At 50.8% G+C, this 17,787-nt stretch overlaps 2 protein-coding genes across 2 annotated transcripts; both read right to left on the bottom strand.

Moving 5' to 3' along the window:
• Positions 1–5,570: 5,570 nt before the first annotated feature.
• RNASE11 (ribonuclease A family member 11 (inactive)) lies at positions 5,571–6,167 on the bottom strand. Its single transcript, XM_062204678.1, has one exon. It carries the CDS (start codon positions 6,165–6,167, stop codon positions 5,571–5,573), a length of 597 nt encoding a protein of 198 aa, XP_062060662.1.
• A 6,164-nt stretch (positions 6,168–12,331) lies between these two features.
• Positions 12,332–12,802, bottom strand: RNASE12 (ribonuclease A family member 12 (inactive)). The gene has a single exon (XM_062204677.1). The coding sequence runs from the start codon at positions 12,770–12,772 to the stop codon at positions 12,335–12,337; it is 438 nt and encodes a 145-aa protein (XP_062060661.1). The 5' UTR covers positions 12,773–12,802; the 3' UTR covers positions 12,332–12,334.
• Between the last annotated feature and the right edge of the window lie 4,985 nt (positions 12,803–17,787).

The raw sequence follows: 17,787 nt of genomic DNA, 5'->3' as shown, positions 1-17,787 counted from the left end.
CCCCATTTCATTATTATATTTTTTTAGATTTATTTATTTATTTGAAAGCCAGAGTTACAGAGAGGCAGAGGGAGAGAAAGAGAGAAAGAGTCTTCCGTCCACTTGTTCACTCCCCACATGGCCACTTTGCCTGCCACACCACAGTGCCAGCCCCTACAATATTCTTTTAAATTTGTTTCTGCTGATCGGGTAAGGGAAAATGTGATAGCACTCTGTTTTTATTTATTTTACATTTGGTAGGGAGGAAATTTTTTTCAAATATTTAATGACCATTTATTTCTTCTTTGGCTCATTTTCATTTGTGTCCCTTGTTTGTTTTTCTGTATAAATATTCATCTTTCCCTTATTAAATGGACAGACCTTCTTATATTAAAGATATCAACCATTTGTCAGCCATATATATTGGAAATGCTTTTTAAATTTTATTTCAGAGAGAGAGATCCTGTCTGCTGGTTTACTTTCCTAGTGCCCACAATGGTCCCACAAGTGTCCACAACGGAGAGCAGGTAGGAAACCCAAACCAGGTTTTCCACACGGGTGGGACCACTGTGAGCCATCACCTGTGCCTCCCAGGGTGTGTTCTAGCAGGAAGCTGGAATGGAGAGGGGATCAGGACTTGAATCCAGGCACGCGGATGTGGAATGTAATCTGCAACATAACCACTAGACCGTGTGCTAACCCTGGCATTTGGTGGTGTTGTTTGATCGCATCCTTAGGATAGAATTAGAGTGTTTTATCGCTAGAAAGAAAGCTTTTAATTCACCTAATCCAGTGGTGTTCAAATTTTGGAGCACATTGGAGGACCTAACACAACTACATAAGGTGCACACGCTGTAGCCCTACCTCTGCTCTCCGGGATCCAAATATCTGGGGCTAGGGCCCAGGGCTTTGTCTTCAATAACATGTCTATTAACTTTGTTAGGGTAAAGCTGAGTTTATGGAACACAATCTCAGAGGATGGCGGGTTAAAATACAAATATTTATTTTTATATCAAATAACAGTCCTGAAATGAGTGGTCAAGGCTGGCAAAGTAACTCCACTTAACACATTGTTCAGAGATGTGGCTTCCTTCCAGTCTGCTGTGTAGCCCCTTCCTAGGCGATCGTCATCACCTGTACAGTTAAAATGAGATGCACTCGTGTCCGCCTGGGGGAGCTCACTCTTGAGAAGAGTTCTCAACCACAGAGGAACATGTCCAGAGTCCTAAGACCTGGGCTTAGAAGTGGCCCACATGACATCTGCCCTGGGTGCCTGGGAGAGCAGCTCTGGCTGGGCTCTCAGTGCGTCCCTGTACCCCTTTGCCTTGGGGCAGCCTGCAGACTCTGCCACAGGGATCCTGATGCACCCCTAACTCTGGGGACCCAGACCTGATTCAACTTCCTGATTGTGCAGATGAGAAAGTCACGTCCCAGCGAGCTTCAGTGGCATTATGGGGGTGAGGCCCCTCCCAAAACACCCTAAAGGATTTATCTGTGATGTTTCCAAACCTCTCTTTCCCATCGGTGCTATCTTGGGAACTTGAAACGAGTGAATTGCTTTCACTTTAGAGTTGTTGGTTAAGAGGAATGGAGTGGCCAGCGCCGTGGATTAACAGGCTAATCCTCTGCCTTGTGGCGCCGGCACACCGGGTTCTAGTCCTGGTTGGGGCGCCGGATTCTGTCCCGGTTGCCCCTCTTCCAGGCCAGCTCTCTGCTATGCCCGGGAAGGCAGTGGAGGATGGCCCAAGTCCTTGGGCCCTGCACCCACATGGGAGACCAGGAGAAGCACCTGGCTCCTGGCTTCGGATCAGCGAGATGCGCTGGCCGCAGCGGCCATTGGAGGGTGAACCAATGGCAAAAAGGAAGACCTTTCTCTCTCTCTCTCTCTCTCTCTCTCTCACTATCCACTCTGCCTGTTCAAAAAAAGAGAGAGAGAAATGGAGTATAGTTCATGTTGAGAAAATAGAAGGAACGGCCAGCGCGCCGCCGCTCAATAGGCTAGCGGTACCCCGGGTTCTAGTCCTGGTTGGGGTGCCAGAGTGCCGTGGAGGATGGCCCAGGTCCTTGGGCCCTGCACCCGCAAGGAAGACCAGGAGGAAGCACCTAGTTCCTGGCTTCGGATTGGCTGCAACGCCCCAACTTGGGGGTGAACCTCTCTCACTGTCTAACTCTGCCTGTCAAAAGAAAAGAAAATAGGAGGAATAATTAGAGACGATGAGGGCACTGCTCTTATGCTAACTACCTCTCTCAGATTCTCTTTTGCAGACCTGTCACTCCACTCTCCACTTGCTTCTCTACTTAGCTGTCCCTCCCATGGCCTTTTCTGTACTTGGCTGTCTCCTCACTTAATTCCTCTCATTTTTCCTTTCAAGCACAGCGATAGAACACCTACCTACCGCTCAGGTATATTTTTAACAAGTACAAGAGACACTTGACTTTTTCTCAGCAGATGGAGCTGGTGCAATCAAGCAGGCTGAGATGAACAAGAAAGGGAAAAGGAAGGGTGTTGGGGTAGGCCTAGAAGCGAAGACAAGGCGCAGCAAGCTCTGTGACAGGCAAGAGAATCGCCCCGAAGCAAGAGACGAGAGACGGGGCAGGTGCTAGCAAAATGAGGATGCAGCACTGGAGGTCTTGATAGTCAGCCTGAGACAGGCGTGAAGCCTAAGAGAAAGCGAGCCTGATATGGATTAGAGAGAGACAAAGAATGTTATTGCAAGGAGTAAAATGGGTAACAGGCAGTCAGGGTGGTCTCCTGGTAGAAATTTGGAATTTCGAGGTGCCTGCCCCCCCCAAACAGGTTATCTTTAGCAGAACAAAGTATCCTGCTTCCTTATGAATCTCTCCATTATCTTTAGCAGACCAGGTTATCCTGTTCCACTCTGGCAGGAGGTTTCCAACCTAAATAAATTCTACTTTACTTTCACTGCTGTGTCCGCGTGATAATTCTTCTTTTGCCACTGTTTTCCCGTAATATTATGAAAACATAATATTGTAGGCCGGCGCCATGGCTCAACAGGCTAATCCTCCGCCTTGTGGTGCCGGCACACCAGGTTCTAGTTCCAGTCGGGGCGCCGGATTCTATCCCGGTTGCCCCTCTTCCAGGCCAGCTCTCTGCTATGGCCCAGGAAGGCAGTGGAGGATGGCCCAAGTGCTTGGGCCCTGCACCCCATGGGAGACCAGGAGAAGCACCTGGCTCCTGGCTTCGGATCAGTGCAGTGCGCCGCGGCGGCCATTGGAGGGTGAACCAACGGCAAAGGAAGACCTTTCTCTTTGTCTCTCTCTCTCACTGTCCACTCTGCCTGTCAAAAATAAAAATAAATAAATAAATAAATAAAAGAAAACATAATATTGTCAGATCTGAAACCTCCAAACCTCATCTTCATCGTGGACGTCAGGATGCATGTTGTTGTGAAAAGAGTGCCAAGCTTTGTGGGTGAAAGCGCTGGCTCTCAGCAACACTAACTGCCCTGGGCACCTCCACGTTCAGCATCTCCCAGGCCTCAGACTCCAACGATGTGACAGGTGCTTGGCGATTAGGGCACCCAAGGACTAGAACACAGCATTCCTGATTCCTTCAGAGAAGTGAGAAGCTTGGTCTTAGCTGAGCCTCATCACAGGACACTCCTGGTCCAGAAAAAGGTTTCCACTCTGGGCCTCGACTCTACTTTTCTGGGGAGGGAAGAAAAAAAACCTTTGCTTATCCCTGGACGAGGCAGGCTTTGGTTTTTCTTACATGACACAAAAAACCTCCAAGACATGGAATAGGGATTATTTCTGGAATTGACAGCCCCCTCAGCTGGAGCTGGAAATCCTACAGGAGGAAAGAAGTTACTCCAATGTGAACCAGTCTGGAACGAAGAGGTGCCTGCTGGGGCTGCCCGACTGTAGATGAACCCTCTCTTCCCTTGACCTCAGACTCGCTCTGTGAAACTATCCCTGGAGAGGGACTCAGAAAGCACACCTCCTTTCCTGGCTCCTGGGTCCTCCTCCCGAGAGGAAGCCTCAGGACACAGGGATTCCTTCTATCACTCTCTCTTCCCACTTCCAAGTGCAAATTACGTGTTAATCACACACCTCTTTGGCCAAATCCAGTGATGGTTCATTTAAGCAGCCACCACCACCACCAAAAAGTAGAAAAATGTGCTGTTCTACTCCATATTGGTTTTACAGTTCCAGTATAACAATAATTCTGCGCCAAAATGAAAAACACTGGGAAAATTCATATATAAAGAATTATATGCAGGGGCCGGTGCCGTGGCACAGTAGGTTAATCCTCCTCCTGTGGCGCCGGCATCCCATATGGGCGCCGGGTTCTAGTCCCGGTTGCTCCTCTTCCAGCCCAGCTCTTTGTTCTGGCCTGGGAGGGCAGTGGAGGATGGCTCAAGTGCTTGGGCCCTGCACCCACATGGGAGACCAGGAAGAAGCACCTGACTCCTGGCTTTGGATCGGTGTAGCTCCTTCCGTTGAAGCCATCTAGGGAGTGAACCAATGGAAGGAAGACCTTTCTCTCTGTCTCTCCCTCTCACTGTCTGTAACTCTACCTCTCAAACAAATAAATAAAATCTAAAAAAAAAGGAATTATATGCAACAAAAAATGCCACAGTGGTACAACATTCATCTATATGCGTTTATTGAAAATGGGGGTGGAGGGAGGATTATAGAGTCAGAGCACGTATGAACAGCAATGAACAAGGTAACCATCCATACTTTTGCAGAATGTTGAATCATGAAGACTTACAAATAAATAACTGAAAAAAACTGGCTGCCATATCAGAAAACATCAAGATCGAACGTCAGTCTGGCCTGGAACTTGGCACAGACTTCCTATCTCCATCTCCATGCCTTCTTCATTCCTCTATGGCTGGCCATTACTGTCTCGCAACTCCAGCAAGGTGAGACTTTGAGTACAAATTGCAGTCAGAGTTTCAGTCCTTCTTTTTATAGCAACCTGTAAGATGGGGCTGAGGGTGGAGGAACGGTTGCCGTGTTGTAGCGGAGCAGGTGACACTGAGAGCAGCTGAGCCAAAGGTTGTCTTCCACTGGACGCATCCTAGAGGATGGACAGAGCCACGGCTGTGTGGGTGGGGATGCACACAGTGAGCAGAAGCAGTGAAAACAGCCTGCCACACTCATTCACTATTCTTCGGAATAGTCTCGTCGGCAGTACCATTAACTTTGAATTATCCACATTGATTTTAGAACTTCTCTCCTTACGTTTGCCCAGGTGGCTAGACTCAGCTTCTTAGCTTTAGAACTAAATTAGCATAGAGTTCAGTATGGTGCAGAGAAGGTGAGGAGGGAGGGAGGAAGGAAGGAGGGAGGGAGGGAGGAAGGAAGGTGGGAGGGAGGGAGGGAGGGAGGGAGGGAGGAAGAGGGGAAGGAAGGGAGGGGAAGAAGGGGGGGAAGGGAGGATGTGAATCTGCACACCAGATTACCCACAATTTTGGATTTTTCACTCCTCCAGAGAGTATAAATAATCAAGAGTTTACTGCTGTGCGAGATGATAGATGTGGATAATAGAAGGAAAGGAGCAAGGACAAGCACGCGTACATTCCTCTTAGGTAGGCTCCAGTCTCAAAGGCCTGTGGGATTTACAGTTTAGAGCCACTGACTAACCAGCTCATCAGAGAATGGCCGGTCAGCACCGTCAGCAGTTTCTTCAATGAAGTAACACTGTGGTACCGGCACCTGGGGAGCTGTCTGCCCGTGGGGAGCTGGCACACAGTATTCTCCAGTTCCGCACTCTGACAGCAGCTTACGCCAGGATTCTCTCCACACTCGCAGCTGGGCATCTTCTGGACCCCACGGATCCCTTCCACGGTGCCACAGGTGAGGTCATTGCTCAGCTTGCAAGAGCCGTTGGCTTCCGAAGCTTTTCTCCAGATAGTCACTTCATTGCAGCATTCCCTGTCACTACTCGGACTGTTTCCTTTGGAGACTCTATACTGTAACTTCCTAAATGTCAGTAATGAGGAAGACATCATATCCTTGGACAGGCTGGGACTGGTGTTTTTATCTAACAAGGTCAAGTTCATTAACGCCTCATCAGTTTGTGTTTCTCGGCCACTCTTTGCCAAGGCATGTTGCACTTTCTTCGCCGCAAATTCTTCTTTAGTTACCTCCACTGTGCTTTCGGAAGCTCCTGTGAGAACCAGTCCCAGGCTGAGCAGCAGCAGCGAGTTCTCCATCTCAGACCTAGGGTAATCTTTTCTGCTGTAAAGACAAAAAGTAAAGGATAAAAACAAGGAAAATCTTAAAGAGACAGTTCTCTTTTCCTTATGATTGTTGTTCCCAGGAGTGACTCCATGTGTAAGTTAAGACTCCTACATATTTTAATGAAAGTAAGATAAAGTGAAAAGATAATTTGAAGCTCTGAGTTCCAATCCCTGCTTCTCCACTTGCAATTTATCTCACTTAACCTCAGTTTCCCCATCTGGAAAAAAATAAAATAAAATGTGAGAATTAAGTAAGATGATATGTTTAAAGTACAGAAATCAAGTGTTCTTTCTTTTCCTTTTACCTATAATCTCATTGGTTAGATAAAAAAAATTTTATCCAGCATATTCTTCACTGTTTTTATAGCTCCTAGTCTTACACCCCTATCTGGCACATGATAACCACTGGAAGAAAGGAAACAAAATGCAACACACAATGTCACTTCCCCTTCCCTCCTTGCGCTTCCCACCAGTTGTCAGCCAAGGGACCTGTCTTTACCAGCTCCTTTGTCAAGTTGATCCCACAGAGAAGGACTCCAGCTTGCTGCAGGGTTAGAAGTGCAATTGTGCCTGTTTCCTGGGAGGCTCTATGCTTGGGTCTGAGGAAGGAGGGGCAAGAAAGGTGTAGACAGAAGTGTATGAGATTGACAGAGGAGACAATGTGGAACCAAGGACACTCGGGGAGAACCGAACAAAGTGTCCCTTGGCTGCAAATCCCAACCACCCAGGCTAACCACTGCCTCCTCTTCTGTGACACTTCCTGGTCCATGGTTTAACCGGGAGGGATTTTTCCTTTTCTGAACCCTAAAGCCCAGACGATGATGTACTTCATTTTATGTCTTCTTTTTCATTATCCTAGTCAGTTGATACATATTGGTCTTTTTTTCTGCTCTTAGGGGAGGGAGAACTCCCTGAGCCTGGAACACAGTTTCTCATTGTTCTGTACTGCATCAAACACTGAACTGAACACACAAGTTTCACAACAACATTGGTTAACAATGAAACAGGGCTTGGTCGGTGTAGAAAAATTCGGAAGATGCATAAGGAAAATTCTAGAAGAGATGGCTGTTTAAGGTGACCCCATTCCCCTCCCCCTCCTCGTCTTTGCCCCTCTGAAAGCCTGCTCCCCTTTCACGTGTATCTCCTGCATCCCCACCCTTACGTCATTCCTAGCCACCATTCCTTCAGCATGCTGCTTTGCTAAAAGCACCTCTTGCAATAACACTAGTTCAGAATCCTGAAACACTCCTCCCTGACTCCAGCAGGAGATGCAATCCCTTGAGCCTGCTGTCCACAGCCTTGCTCCACTGAATCGCTATCTTCTTGTCAAGGTTTAGCCCCCAGTATTTTGCAACAGAAATCCGCTCTGGTCACATCAGTCTGGGCCTCTCTGCCCTGAAGACACCGATGGCACCTCCTCTTCCCTCCTGTGTGGATGGTTACACTTTTCTCCTCCTAGTCATCCTTCAAAGCCCAATTCAGACTCCATCCTTTCTTTGACACACCTGAAGCCCAAGAATCTATTTCTTACTTTTCCAAACTTATTACTCATTATACCACTCATTTGACATTAACAAGCAAGGACTTTTAAACATATGTATTTTAATTAATTTATTTATTTTCATTTTACTTGAAAGGCATGGAGTGGGGAGAGATCTTTCATTTGCTGGTTAACCCCGCATATGCTTGCGACAGCCATGACTGGGCCAGGCAGAAGCCAGGAGTCCAGAACTCAATCTGAGTGTCCTAAACGGGTGACAGGGACCCAAGAACTGAGCTGTTTCCCAGGGTGCATGTTAGCAAGAAGCTGACTTGGAAGTGGAGGAGCCAGGACTCGAATCAGGCACTCCAGTAGGAGATACAGGTGTCCCACAGGATGTCTTAACCTCTGTGCCAAATGCTGGCCCCTTACAAGTATATTTGATTTCGGGGCTGGCACTGTGGCATAGCAGGTAAAGCCACCACCTGCAGTGCCAGCATCTCATATGGGCGCCGGTTCCAGTCCCAGCTGCTCTAATTCCAATCCAGGTCTCTGCTATGGCCTGGGAAAGCAGTAGAAGATGGCCCAAGTCCTTGGGCCCTGTACCGGTGTGGGAGACCCGGAAGAAGCTCCTGGCTCCTGGCTTCAGTTCGGCCCAGCTCTGGCCGTTTCGGCCAGTTGGGAAATGAACCTGTGAATGGAAGACCTCTCTCTCTCTCTCTCTCACTCTGCCTCTCCTCTCTCTGTCTAACTCTGACTTTCAAATAAATAAATAAATCTTTAAAATGTCCTGTGTATGACAATAAAGCAAATAACTATCCCTGAGGTACAGGAGCCTTAACAATTGGATGGATGGGCTACCAGTAGCAGTAAGCAGACGTGGTGCCGGGTGAGCCTTCCGAGGGTGCCTGAACACAGCTTTGCTGCGTGTGCAAAGCAGGAAGAAGGAGGGATTCCCAGAAAATGTCTGCATCTCCACCTTTGGCATAATAGTGAAGTGATGACAGGAAAACAGAAAGACGACGAGGAGAAATACATGCAAGAAGGGCAGTGCAGACTCTTCCTGAAATAGGTACTTTAATTGGACAGAACTCACAGCTGTCTGGGTCTCATTTCAGACTGTTGCTCATTTGGAGAAAAAAAAAAAAAAAAAAAAAAAACCTGGGGGCTGGCGCTGTGGCACAGCCAATTAAAGCCTCCACCTCCAGGGCAGACATCCTGTCCCGGCGGCTCCACTTCTGCTCCAGTTCCCAGCTAATGCACCTGGGAAAGCGGCTCTGGCTGTTGCAGCCATCTGGGGAGTGAACCAGCAGATAGGAGACCTCTCTCTCTCTCTCTCTCTCTCTCTCTCTCTCTCTCTCTCTCTCTGTAACTCTTTCAAATGAATAATAAAGCCAAGCCCACTTTGCCCAAGCTATACCTGTGAAAAATGTTGCAGGATTCACTTGGAGTTTTGATCCCTTTTGAATGAAAATACTCGGGGGGGGGGGGGGGGTGTTTGGCACAGCTTTCAAGACACTGGGATGCCTGCATCAGAGGTCGCTGAGTTTGAGTCCTGGCTCGGCGTCCAATTCCAGCTTCCTGCTAATGCGCACCCCGGGAGGCAGCAGGTGTCGAGTCAAGTAGTGCAGTCTCCAGGCTTCATCCTGGCCCGGTGCCAGCTCTTGCTGGCATCTGGGGAGTGAATCAGCAGATGGAAATATCCTTCCTTCCTTCCTTCCTTCCTTCCTTCCGTCCTCCCTCCCTCACTCCCTCCCTCCCCTCTTTGAAAACACAAAAATAAATACAATTTTAAAATACATAAGATCGTTAGAACACACTCTGAGATGGCTGCCATTGCAGCCTCGGTTGCTTACGCTTTTATGGGACTGCGCTTACCTGCAAGGTTTTGTTTTTATTCAGAAGAGGGGAAGTTAGAGGAGGCAGAGGAAAGAACGTGCTGAGAAGGAAAGCAAGGACAACACAGCCCAGGGAGGGGGGAAGAAAGGGAAGCAGACGGCAGAAAACAGAGCAGGGGCCCAAAGATGAACTGTAGTTCATCTGCGTCCAGTTTCACTCAGGAAATGCCGACACCAAGATCCAACAATTCGTGTGCTGAGAACCACCTGCTCCTGCTCAACTTGGTGCATGCGTGTGTGTGTGTGCGCGTGTGTGTAAGATTTGTTTTATTTATTTGAAAGGCAGAGTTATACAGAGAGAGACAGAGATGTTCCATTCACTGGTTCATGCTCCAAATGGCCTCATCGGCTCAGGTGGGGCCAGGCTGAAGCCTGGAGCGTCACAGCACGGAGCCAGGAGCGTCTCCCAGGTTTCCCGCGTGGGTTCATTCTCTGCTTCCCCAGGCACATAGGCAGGGAGCTGGATCTGAAGTGGAGCAGCCGGGACTCAGAACTGGCACCGTGTGGGACGCTGGCACCGCAGGCAGCAGCATCCTCTGTGACACCACAATGCCAGCACCCCCTACTCAACTTCTATTCAGATGCTAAGGCTCTGCTCACTTGATGGCATCCAAAAGTCCACGAAGACCAGATGATGGCAGGATTCCCACAGAGAAATTAGTAATGCAACAGCTACCAGGGGCCACAAGGTGGAAGAAATCGTGTGATGGGGGACTTTCTGCCTACTTGCCAGGTTGTGCGGTGTCCTCTACGACCCCTTGTGACTGTCCCCCATAGATCTAATCAATCGGTCAGAACTCGATGCCTACTAAAGATGGAAGTAACAACCAGCGCAAGTGTACCTCCTTCTTTGATATGACCTTGAATTCAGTCCAAATGAGCAATGCAGCAGTTGAAGTCTCTCAACTGAGAAGATCGGGACAGAAAGTGCCCTGCAAAGCCAGTGAGCCGCTCAGGCCTGCCCTAACCCATTGTGTGTCTCTGGTTCTCATATACGGGATCGAAACGTCTTAGCTTACAATTGGTGACCTGAGGAGCTGGCGTTGTGGCATAGCAGGTAAAGCTACCGCCTGTGATGGTGGCATCCCATAAGGGCGCTGGTTTGAATCTAGGGCTCTGCATCCACGTGGTAGACCTGCATGAAGCTCCTGGCTCCTGGCTGCTGGCTTCCACCTGGCCAAGCTCCAACCATTGCGGCTCTTTGGAGAGTGAACCAGCAGATGGAAGACCTCTCTCTCTCTCTCTCCCTCACCCTCATTCTCTCTCTGTAACTCTGCCTTTCAAATAAATAAAATAAATCTTTAAAGAAAACAATTAGTGACCCAATAATCTGGCCCTTATTTATCAATTGCCCTTTATTTCTTACAACTTCCTAATATTAAGCCTCCCCTCCAGCAAAGCCAGTTTCTACACTATCTAAGATATGGAATTGCAGGGTAACAGGCTTAAAAGGAACCTCAAAGACCACGTGGTTGGTCCCTCACGTTATAGGTGAGGAAGCTAATGTCACAGATCAGGACCGGATGGCATTCCCAGAATTAGGATCCTCTCGCTCTCCCTCTGGCGGGAAGGTTACCATGCCCACAGCTGGGCCTTAGGTGACGAGTTAGTCTGACTCAAAGTCCTCTCTGTTCCCTCTGGAGGTACAGAGAGCGAGACCCTGAACTCTGAGAGACACGGTGCCTCCCTGGGAAACCCTTAGCCGCTTCTCTCCAGTCTTTAAGGGAATGGTTTCTGAACAGTCAGCCTCCTTCTGACCTCTCTCCCCTTCCCTTTCAAGGCAGGGGAAAGCTGCTGGCCAGGACCGGGTGCCCTTTGAGTAGTAAACAACATCTGTAGAAAAGACCCTGAGAGGGGATCCCAACTGTCTTTATTCCTAGAATCAGGGCTGGGATTAGGGTAAAGTGATTGAGTCACTCATTCCAGCTATGAAAGTTAAGGGGATATGAGAAAACTCAGTAGTCAAGATAAATAATATATATATATATTTTTTAAACAGGCAAAGTGGACAGTGAGAGAGAGAGACAGAGAGAAAGGTCTTCCTTTTGCCGTTGGTTCACCCTCCAATGGCCGGCGCATCGCACTGATCTGAAGCCAGGAGCCAGGTGCTTCTCCTGGTCTCCCATGGGGTGCAGGGCCCAAGCACTTGGACCATCCTCCACTGCCTTCCCGGGCCACAGCAGAGAGCTGGCCTGGAAGAGGGGCAACCGGGACAGAATCCGGCGCCCCGACCAGGACTAGAACCCGGTGTGCCGGCGCCACAAGGCGGAGGATTAGCCTATTGAGCCGCGGCGCTGGCCAGATAAGTAATATTTTAATGCAACACTAAAAACTAGTGCAGTATAATCCCTGAGAACAAATATTTAAAATTTAAATAACAGGATTTGATCTATAATAGTACAACTCCTATAGCTTGACTACCTCTGGGTTCTTTTTTTTTTTTTTCTTTTTCGTGTCCCCTTAAATCTCGCCCCTGAGGTGAGTGTTTCATTCACTTTACCTTAATTCTAGTCCTGCTTCTAGCTTACTCTAGGCTCTTATCAAATGACCCAAACACAAGGAACAAAAAGTGAAATCCACACACACTGAGTTTATGGTTTCATTCAGTAAAGACTTCTTTATTGAAGCAAAGCGAAACACTTAGAACTCGGCCATCCTGACAGGACAACTTCACTCCTGTAAGCACCCATTTCCTTCAGAGTTTGCCTCAGGGACAGCCAGCCCCGGAGCCCCCGAGAGAAAAGAGTCGGGCGCCCAGCTGGTCATTCAATATAGCCCTCGAAACTAACCGGCCCCAAGTCATCGCAGGTCACCTGGATGAAGGCCTGCGTGGGGGAAATGCGGTACCTGCAGGCGGGGTACCGCGTGCCCTCCATGAGCTCACAGACCGTCACTCTGAACTTTGTCTCGCTCTGGAAGCAGAATATGGTGGAATGGTTGAGGCAAGCCACCCTCTTGGGAGACATGCAGATGCTGTTGATTTTCTGGGGCCTCTCGTGGATGAACACGTGCTCCAGTTTGCACGTGTGGTCCGGCTCCCTGATGAGTCTCTGCTGGATCATGTGGTTGCAGTACCGGACAGGAGCGCTGTCCTGCGGGTAGTCCACGTGCAGGTGCTCCAAGGTGAACAGCACTCCGTTCTCATTTAGCTCATTTTCCCAGAACAGAAGCATCAAGAAAATGATCACCATTAGAACCATCACGGGTAAAATTCCCTTCACATCTCTGGCTTTCACTCCTGTGGAAGAAGAGAAGGCAGGAAATCGCAGAGGATCCTCCATGTTCTCGCCCTCTCCGATTCCTAACAGATCTCCCACCTTTGGGACAGCGTCTTTCCTTCTCTTTGCTCCTTAAAACTGTGCTGAGCCTACAAGATCCAGCTATAGGTACAGACCCCCCAAAAATGCCCTTGCTGGCCATTTCAGCCCTCTGAGTGTGTAGTTAACTGTTCTCTAATCCCTCCCCTTGTGTTGCCTCTACGACCTTCTACAAGTCCTTCACAGGGCTCACCACAGGGCTGAAGGCACAGCAGGCGCTCAGGCATACCAACGACTTCCTCCCCCCTAAAGTCCTCTCCCCAAATCCCACCACAAGCTTTAGTTCTGCGTGCCCGGCCGTGCCTTCCCAGTCCCTCCCGGTCACGCCTGCATCGCTCTGCGCTGGCGCCTCTCACCTGCCCTTTTGGCTGTCAGTCTCACAGGTAACATATCCTTCTGATCACAAATCTGAGAGAATACCTCGTGTCTCACTGCTTCCTGATAACTGACCGGGAGCGGGCTGAGCGTGGGGAGGAAGCGAGCAGAAAGGGAGGGACCTCTAAGGAGCCTGCCTGGCTGCCATTGGGAGCAGCCGCCTTCGGAGGGCAAGTCCAGCAGGCAGGTCTGGAACGCGGCCTCACTCAACAACCGTGGGCATTTCAAAAACATCTAACGGAGGCCTGAAGTGTGCCAGCCACAATATTCTCTGCTTTCTAAATTTCCAAACAGTCCTGACTACAGACCGGTGATGGAGCTGTTGTTTACAAAGGAGCTGCAGAGAGGTTGGGAAATGACAGGAGTAAAAAAAGGGACTGAGTGCTTGAGCTCCAGCTCCAGCAAGTTCAATCCCCACGTGGCATCCGGGACGGGGCAAAACCAGTGCCCTGGCACTAGCATGGTCTGGACAAAGTCCAGGGCTTGTGACTCATAGGACCACACTGGAACCACCTGGGTTGAAAACGACACTGGATTCCAACCTGATAGGATGTGACAAGGGTCGGGGGTTATTGAAGGACCCCACCCCAGTTTATTCTCATATAGAGCAACATTCGGGAACTACTCAACTATGGTGTAGTTGGGAAGCCTTCCCTGGATATGAGAGAATGGGGACCTAGACCAGACCCAGCTGTAATGAGCTTTTAGGGAGTGAACCAGCAGATGGGATCTCTCTCAAGATCTCTCTCTCTCAAGATCTCTCATTCTCTCTTTCTCAAAAAAATAAATAAATAAATAAATAATGTTTTTTAAAAAGAAAAGAAATGGAATGAGCTCGATGACTCAGATGGCAACTCTGTGACTACACGTTTGAATGTCCCCACATTGAGGGAGGAGGGAGGCAGCCAATGGCCCAGAGTCGGGGTAGGCAAGGGAGCTGCATGCTGGGTACCAGAGCGGAACTCCCGGAGTCGGGCGTGTGCAGGAGCAGCCCCGCGAAACGGCCTAGGGACCTGGCGTTCCACGCTGTTGAAGACGAGGTACGATTCACCCCTATTCTGGTGGTGGCGGGTGCCCAGGGCTGTGTGTGACATTGCAGGGCTGCTCTCCAGACAAACCGCTGAGCACTCTTGCCCCTCCCTGCCCTTCTCCCGTGCGCAGGTGCACGCTCACAGCTCAGAGGAGCTGCGCGGGTCTGGCCAGGGCGTGTTCTAAGTCTCAGCCTTGCGGTGAGGGCCCTCGGCCACACACACGGGAGCGGCTCTCCCTGCTTGGAAGGACCCTGCGCCGCTCCTCGTGGGGTAGGTTTCTCTGCGTTCCTGGAGTGCTCACCGCTGCGTGACAGCCCAGGCAAGACCAGGCTGGGCTGAGTTGCACCAAGCGTGTCTTCCTCAGAGCTGCGCGGCTGGCCCAGCCCTTCTTCCTTCCAAGGCTAAGGGTGCCTTGCGCATACCCTGGCTGGCTCCTGGCCCAGCCCCAGGCCCAGCCGCCAGCGGTCCCTGGGAACCTTCACAAGAACACACACCTCAAGTGTGTGTTTTTAAGTGGTCACTCCTGGGGCGAGGAGCGCAGGCCGTGCACAAGCAGCCTCCCCGCAAACCACTCTCCCTCCCTCGGCTGTTCCCGGCCTGAACTGACCCGGCTCCCTCTGACGCCAGGCGGACACCCCCAGGTCTCGGCGGCGCGCACCCTCCATGTTCCGCGGGGCGCAATCCCACGCACGCTTCCCTTGCTTAGCTAAGCCGTCCAGGAACCCCCAGGGGGAGTGAACAGCTCCCGTTCAGCTCGCGTGAGACCCTGTGTTTTCCTTGTGGCCCTTATCACCGGCACACTAAGCGAGCGAGAGTTCTTGGTGGTTAGAAAATTTGCCTAACTGCTGTGCGCGGGCAGAGACCGCCTGTGTCTGGCTGCCTTCAGGAATCTGTTTCAAGCGCAGCGCCTGGGATACGACAGCGCTCAACAAACATGTGCTCAGTGAGTATTGAGGGAACGAAAGGATGGGTGAGTACATGGCCCAATGGAACTATATTGTGCTCTTTATAGTGTCAGAGAGCTTATCTACACAGACCTCAGTAATCCCTCTTGAGGGTTACTTGGGTGAGATAGCGCCATGTGGGCGTAAGGTCACCGGGGGCGCCCACCTCCTCCCAGGCAGGACCATGCGGGCACAGGCCAGATGGCAACCAGTGGATGAGAAACAGCTGGAGTCACAGCCTGTCTGCCCTTGACCCGAACCCGGGCACAGCCATTCCCAGCTGTGTGACCTCAGGCCACTGACGTCCCTTTGGAGCCTCAGTTTTCCTTCCTGTAAAATGGGAGCACTAACGCCAACTTCAGGTAGACAGCATTAGCATTAAATGAGTCGGCAGTCAGGGCTCAGAGGAAAAAAAACAGATTTGATGAGAAGAAAGAAAAATGTCGATTCTCTACTTGCTGCTCACGGCCTTAGGTCTGCGGCTCCTCTCTGGACCCCTCACTTCCTCTGGTAAGCCCTAGCTCGGGAGATCTGCTGCTGGCTGCTCTCTCTGCTTGCTGCTTTTCTATAATCATGACATCCTTCTACAAAGGAAGTCTCTCAGCTTAGTTGCATGAACACCACTGCCTTGGATAATGACGCAGATGTCTTCCCTATAAATTCCACCCCCACCTCACATACCCAGAGAGAGGCTTAGCAAAAAAATAGAGGGGTCTCTAGAAATCAGCACTGGTTTCCCAAATTCTCCGTCGAGACCCTGAAGACCTGCGGCAGTACCTGGTTTGTCCACGAGAGGGCAGACTTCTCCAGGCTGTTTTCATGCCCGCTGCAGTCTATTAAGGAATTTCGCCACCTCCAGGCGGTTCTAATTCCCCGTTGCCTTCTGGTCCCGCCTCCATCGTCCCCACACACTGCCAAAGTTGTCTTAGGCTTAAACAGCCCTCGTGATGGATCCCCCACCACGGAAACCCGGCTGAGTGAGGTTGACCAAGTCCTGCGGGCCCTTCTTCCGCCCCAGGTCTCCTGCTCCTCTCGGCTCTTGCTCTCGGGGGTTTCTTTGCAGACTCCTACAGAATGGTCCTGCTAAGAGCCATGCTGCAATAAGACCCCAAACACCCTGGGGTCCAGCGTTCGCTCAAGGCCATAGGCGCGGGATGCAGCCCTGTACGTCAGCTGCTCTGCCCGCCGCAGGGCCGCAGCGGGGTCAATGGCACCGACCCCGGCCCCCGGCCCCCGGCCCCCGGCCCCTGCTGGCGGCCGCTGAAGACTGCTTTGTGTCTTTACGTCCAGGTGGAAGCAGCTTCCACAGCCTCCTGAGAGCGCTTAGAGCGCCACACTGTGGCCAGAGGAGAGCTGCGCAGAGCACCAGGGTGCTTAGTGTGGAAAATGGAATTAAAAGATAAGTTTATGTAGCTTTTAAAAAATTCTATTTACTTGAAAGACAGAGTTACAGATAGGTAGGTATGTAGAGGGAGAGAGAGAGAGAGAGAGAGAGAGGTCTTCCAGCCAGGAGCCTCAGCTGGGTCTCCCACATTGGGTGCAGAGGCCCAAGGAGACTTGGACCACTTCTGCTGCTTTCTCAGGCCATTAGAAGGAGCTGGATCGGAAGTGGAGCATCCGCGACACGAACTGGTGCCCGTAAGGGATGCTGGCGTCGCTGACGGCAGGTTTACCTGCTGCGCCACAAAGCCAGCCTAAGGTTAAATTTTGAAATGTGAAACCATGCATAGCTTCATCAGACATTTGCCGTGGACTTCTGAAGTGCCCTCTCCCTTCTCACGTGTGCCCCCACCCTCCGCAAGGACGGCCTATTTCTCACCCTGCAGGAGCCCCTCTGTCACAAGCCTTCCCAGCGCCCACGCGCCTGGTCCCCCTCTCCCCCCAGTGTCACAGGACCAGATCCCTCTTCAAAGCCCATATTATTTTTTGGTCTAAAGCAGCAATTCACACAGTTCCGGTACCCAGAGTGACTGACTGCTAGATGCTAAGCACTGTTGCAGCCGCAGTGGGCAGCCGTGCAGGGCGCTAAGAGCCCGGTCTCGCGGACATTCCGTTCTGCAGAGGGAGAATTCAGAAAGCCAACAGCAGCGGCGGCAGCAAAAGCCAAGCCGTGGTGCGTGCAATGAAAGCAATTAGAGAAAGGGGCGTGGAGAGCAAAGGGGGCGGGAGCTGTGGCATCTGAGTGGTCCGAGGAGTCGGCTCTGATAGGTGGCTTCTGAGCAGAGGTCTTTAAAAAGTGAGAACTGAGCCACGCCCATATGGGCAGGTGCAAAGGCACTGCGGTAGGCAAGTGTGGGGAGCTCAGCAGGATCCTTCTTACTGCTCTGTGGAACACAGACGCCAAGGGCACAAGGACAGCAGGGAGTCCTGCTACACAGGTGCTGCCGCCACGCAGGTGGAAATGGCGGTGGCCTGTGCCACAGCAGTGGTGGCGGGGGAGGTGAGGGGTGTTTGTAAGACAGAGCCAACCCCACGTGTGGAGGGACTGCACGTGGTTTGCAGGAGAGAGGAGTCGAGGGTGATTCCAAGCTCCTTTGCTGGAAGCGGC

Source organism: Lepus europaeus, chromosome 11, assembly GCF_033115175.1.
Source record: "Lepus europaeus isolate LE1 chromosome 11, mLepTim1.pri, whole genome shotgun sequence".
NCBI classification, from domain to species: domain Eukaryota; kingdom Metazoa; phylum Chordata; class Mammalia; order Lagomorpha; family Leporidae; genus Lepus; species Lepus europaeus.
This window is presented reverse-complemented; position numbering and strand designations above follow the sequence as displayed.

Coding starts and splice junctions, on each gene's coding strand:
- RNASE11 (XM_062204678.1), bottom strand. CDS start 6,167: ATGGAGAACTCGCTGCTGCTGCTCAGCCTGGGACTGGTTCTCACAGGA.
- RNASE12 (XM_062204677.1), bottom strand. CDS start 12,772: ATGGTTCTAATGGTGATCATTTTCTTGATGCTTCTGTTCTGGGAAAAT.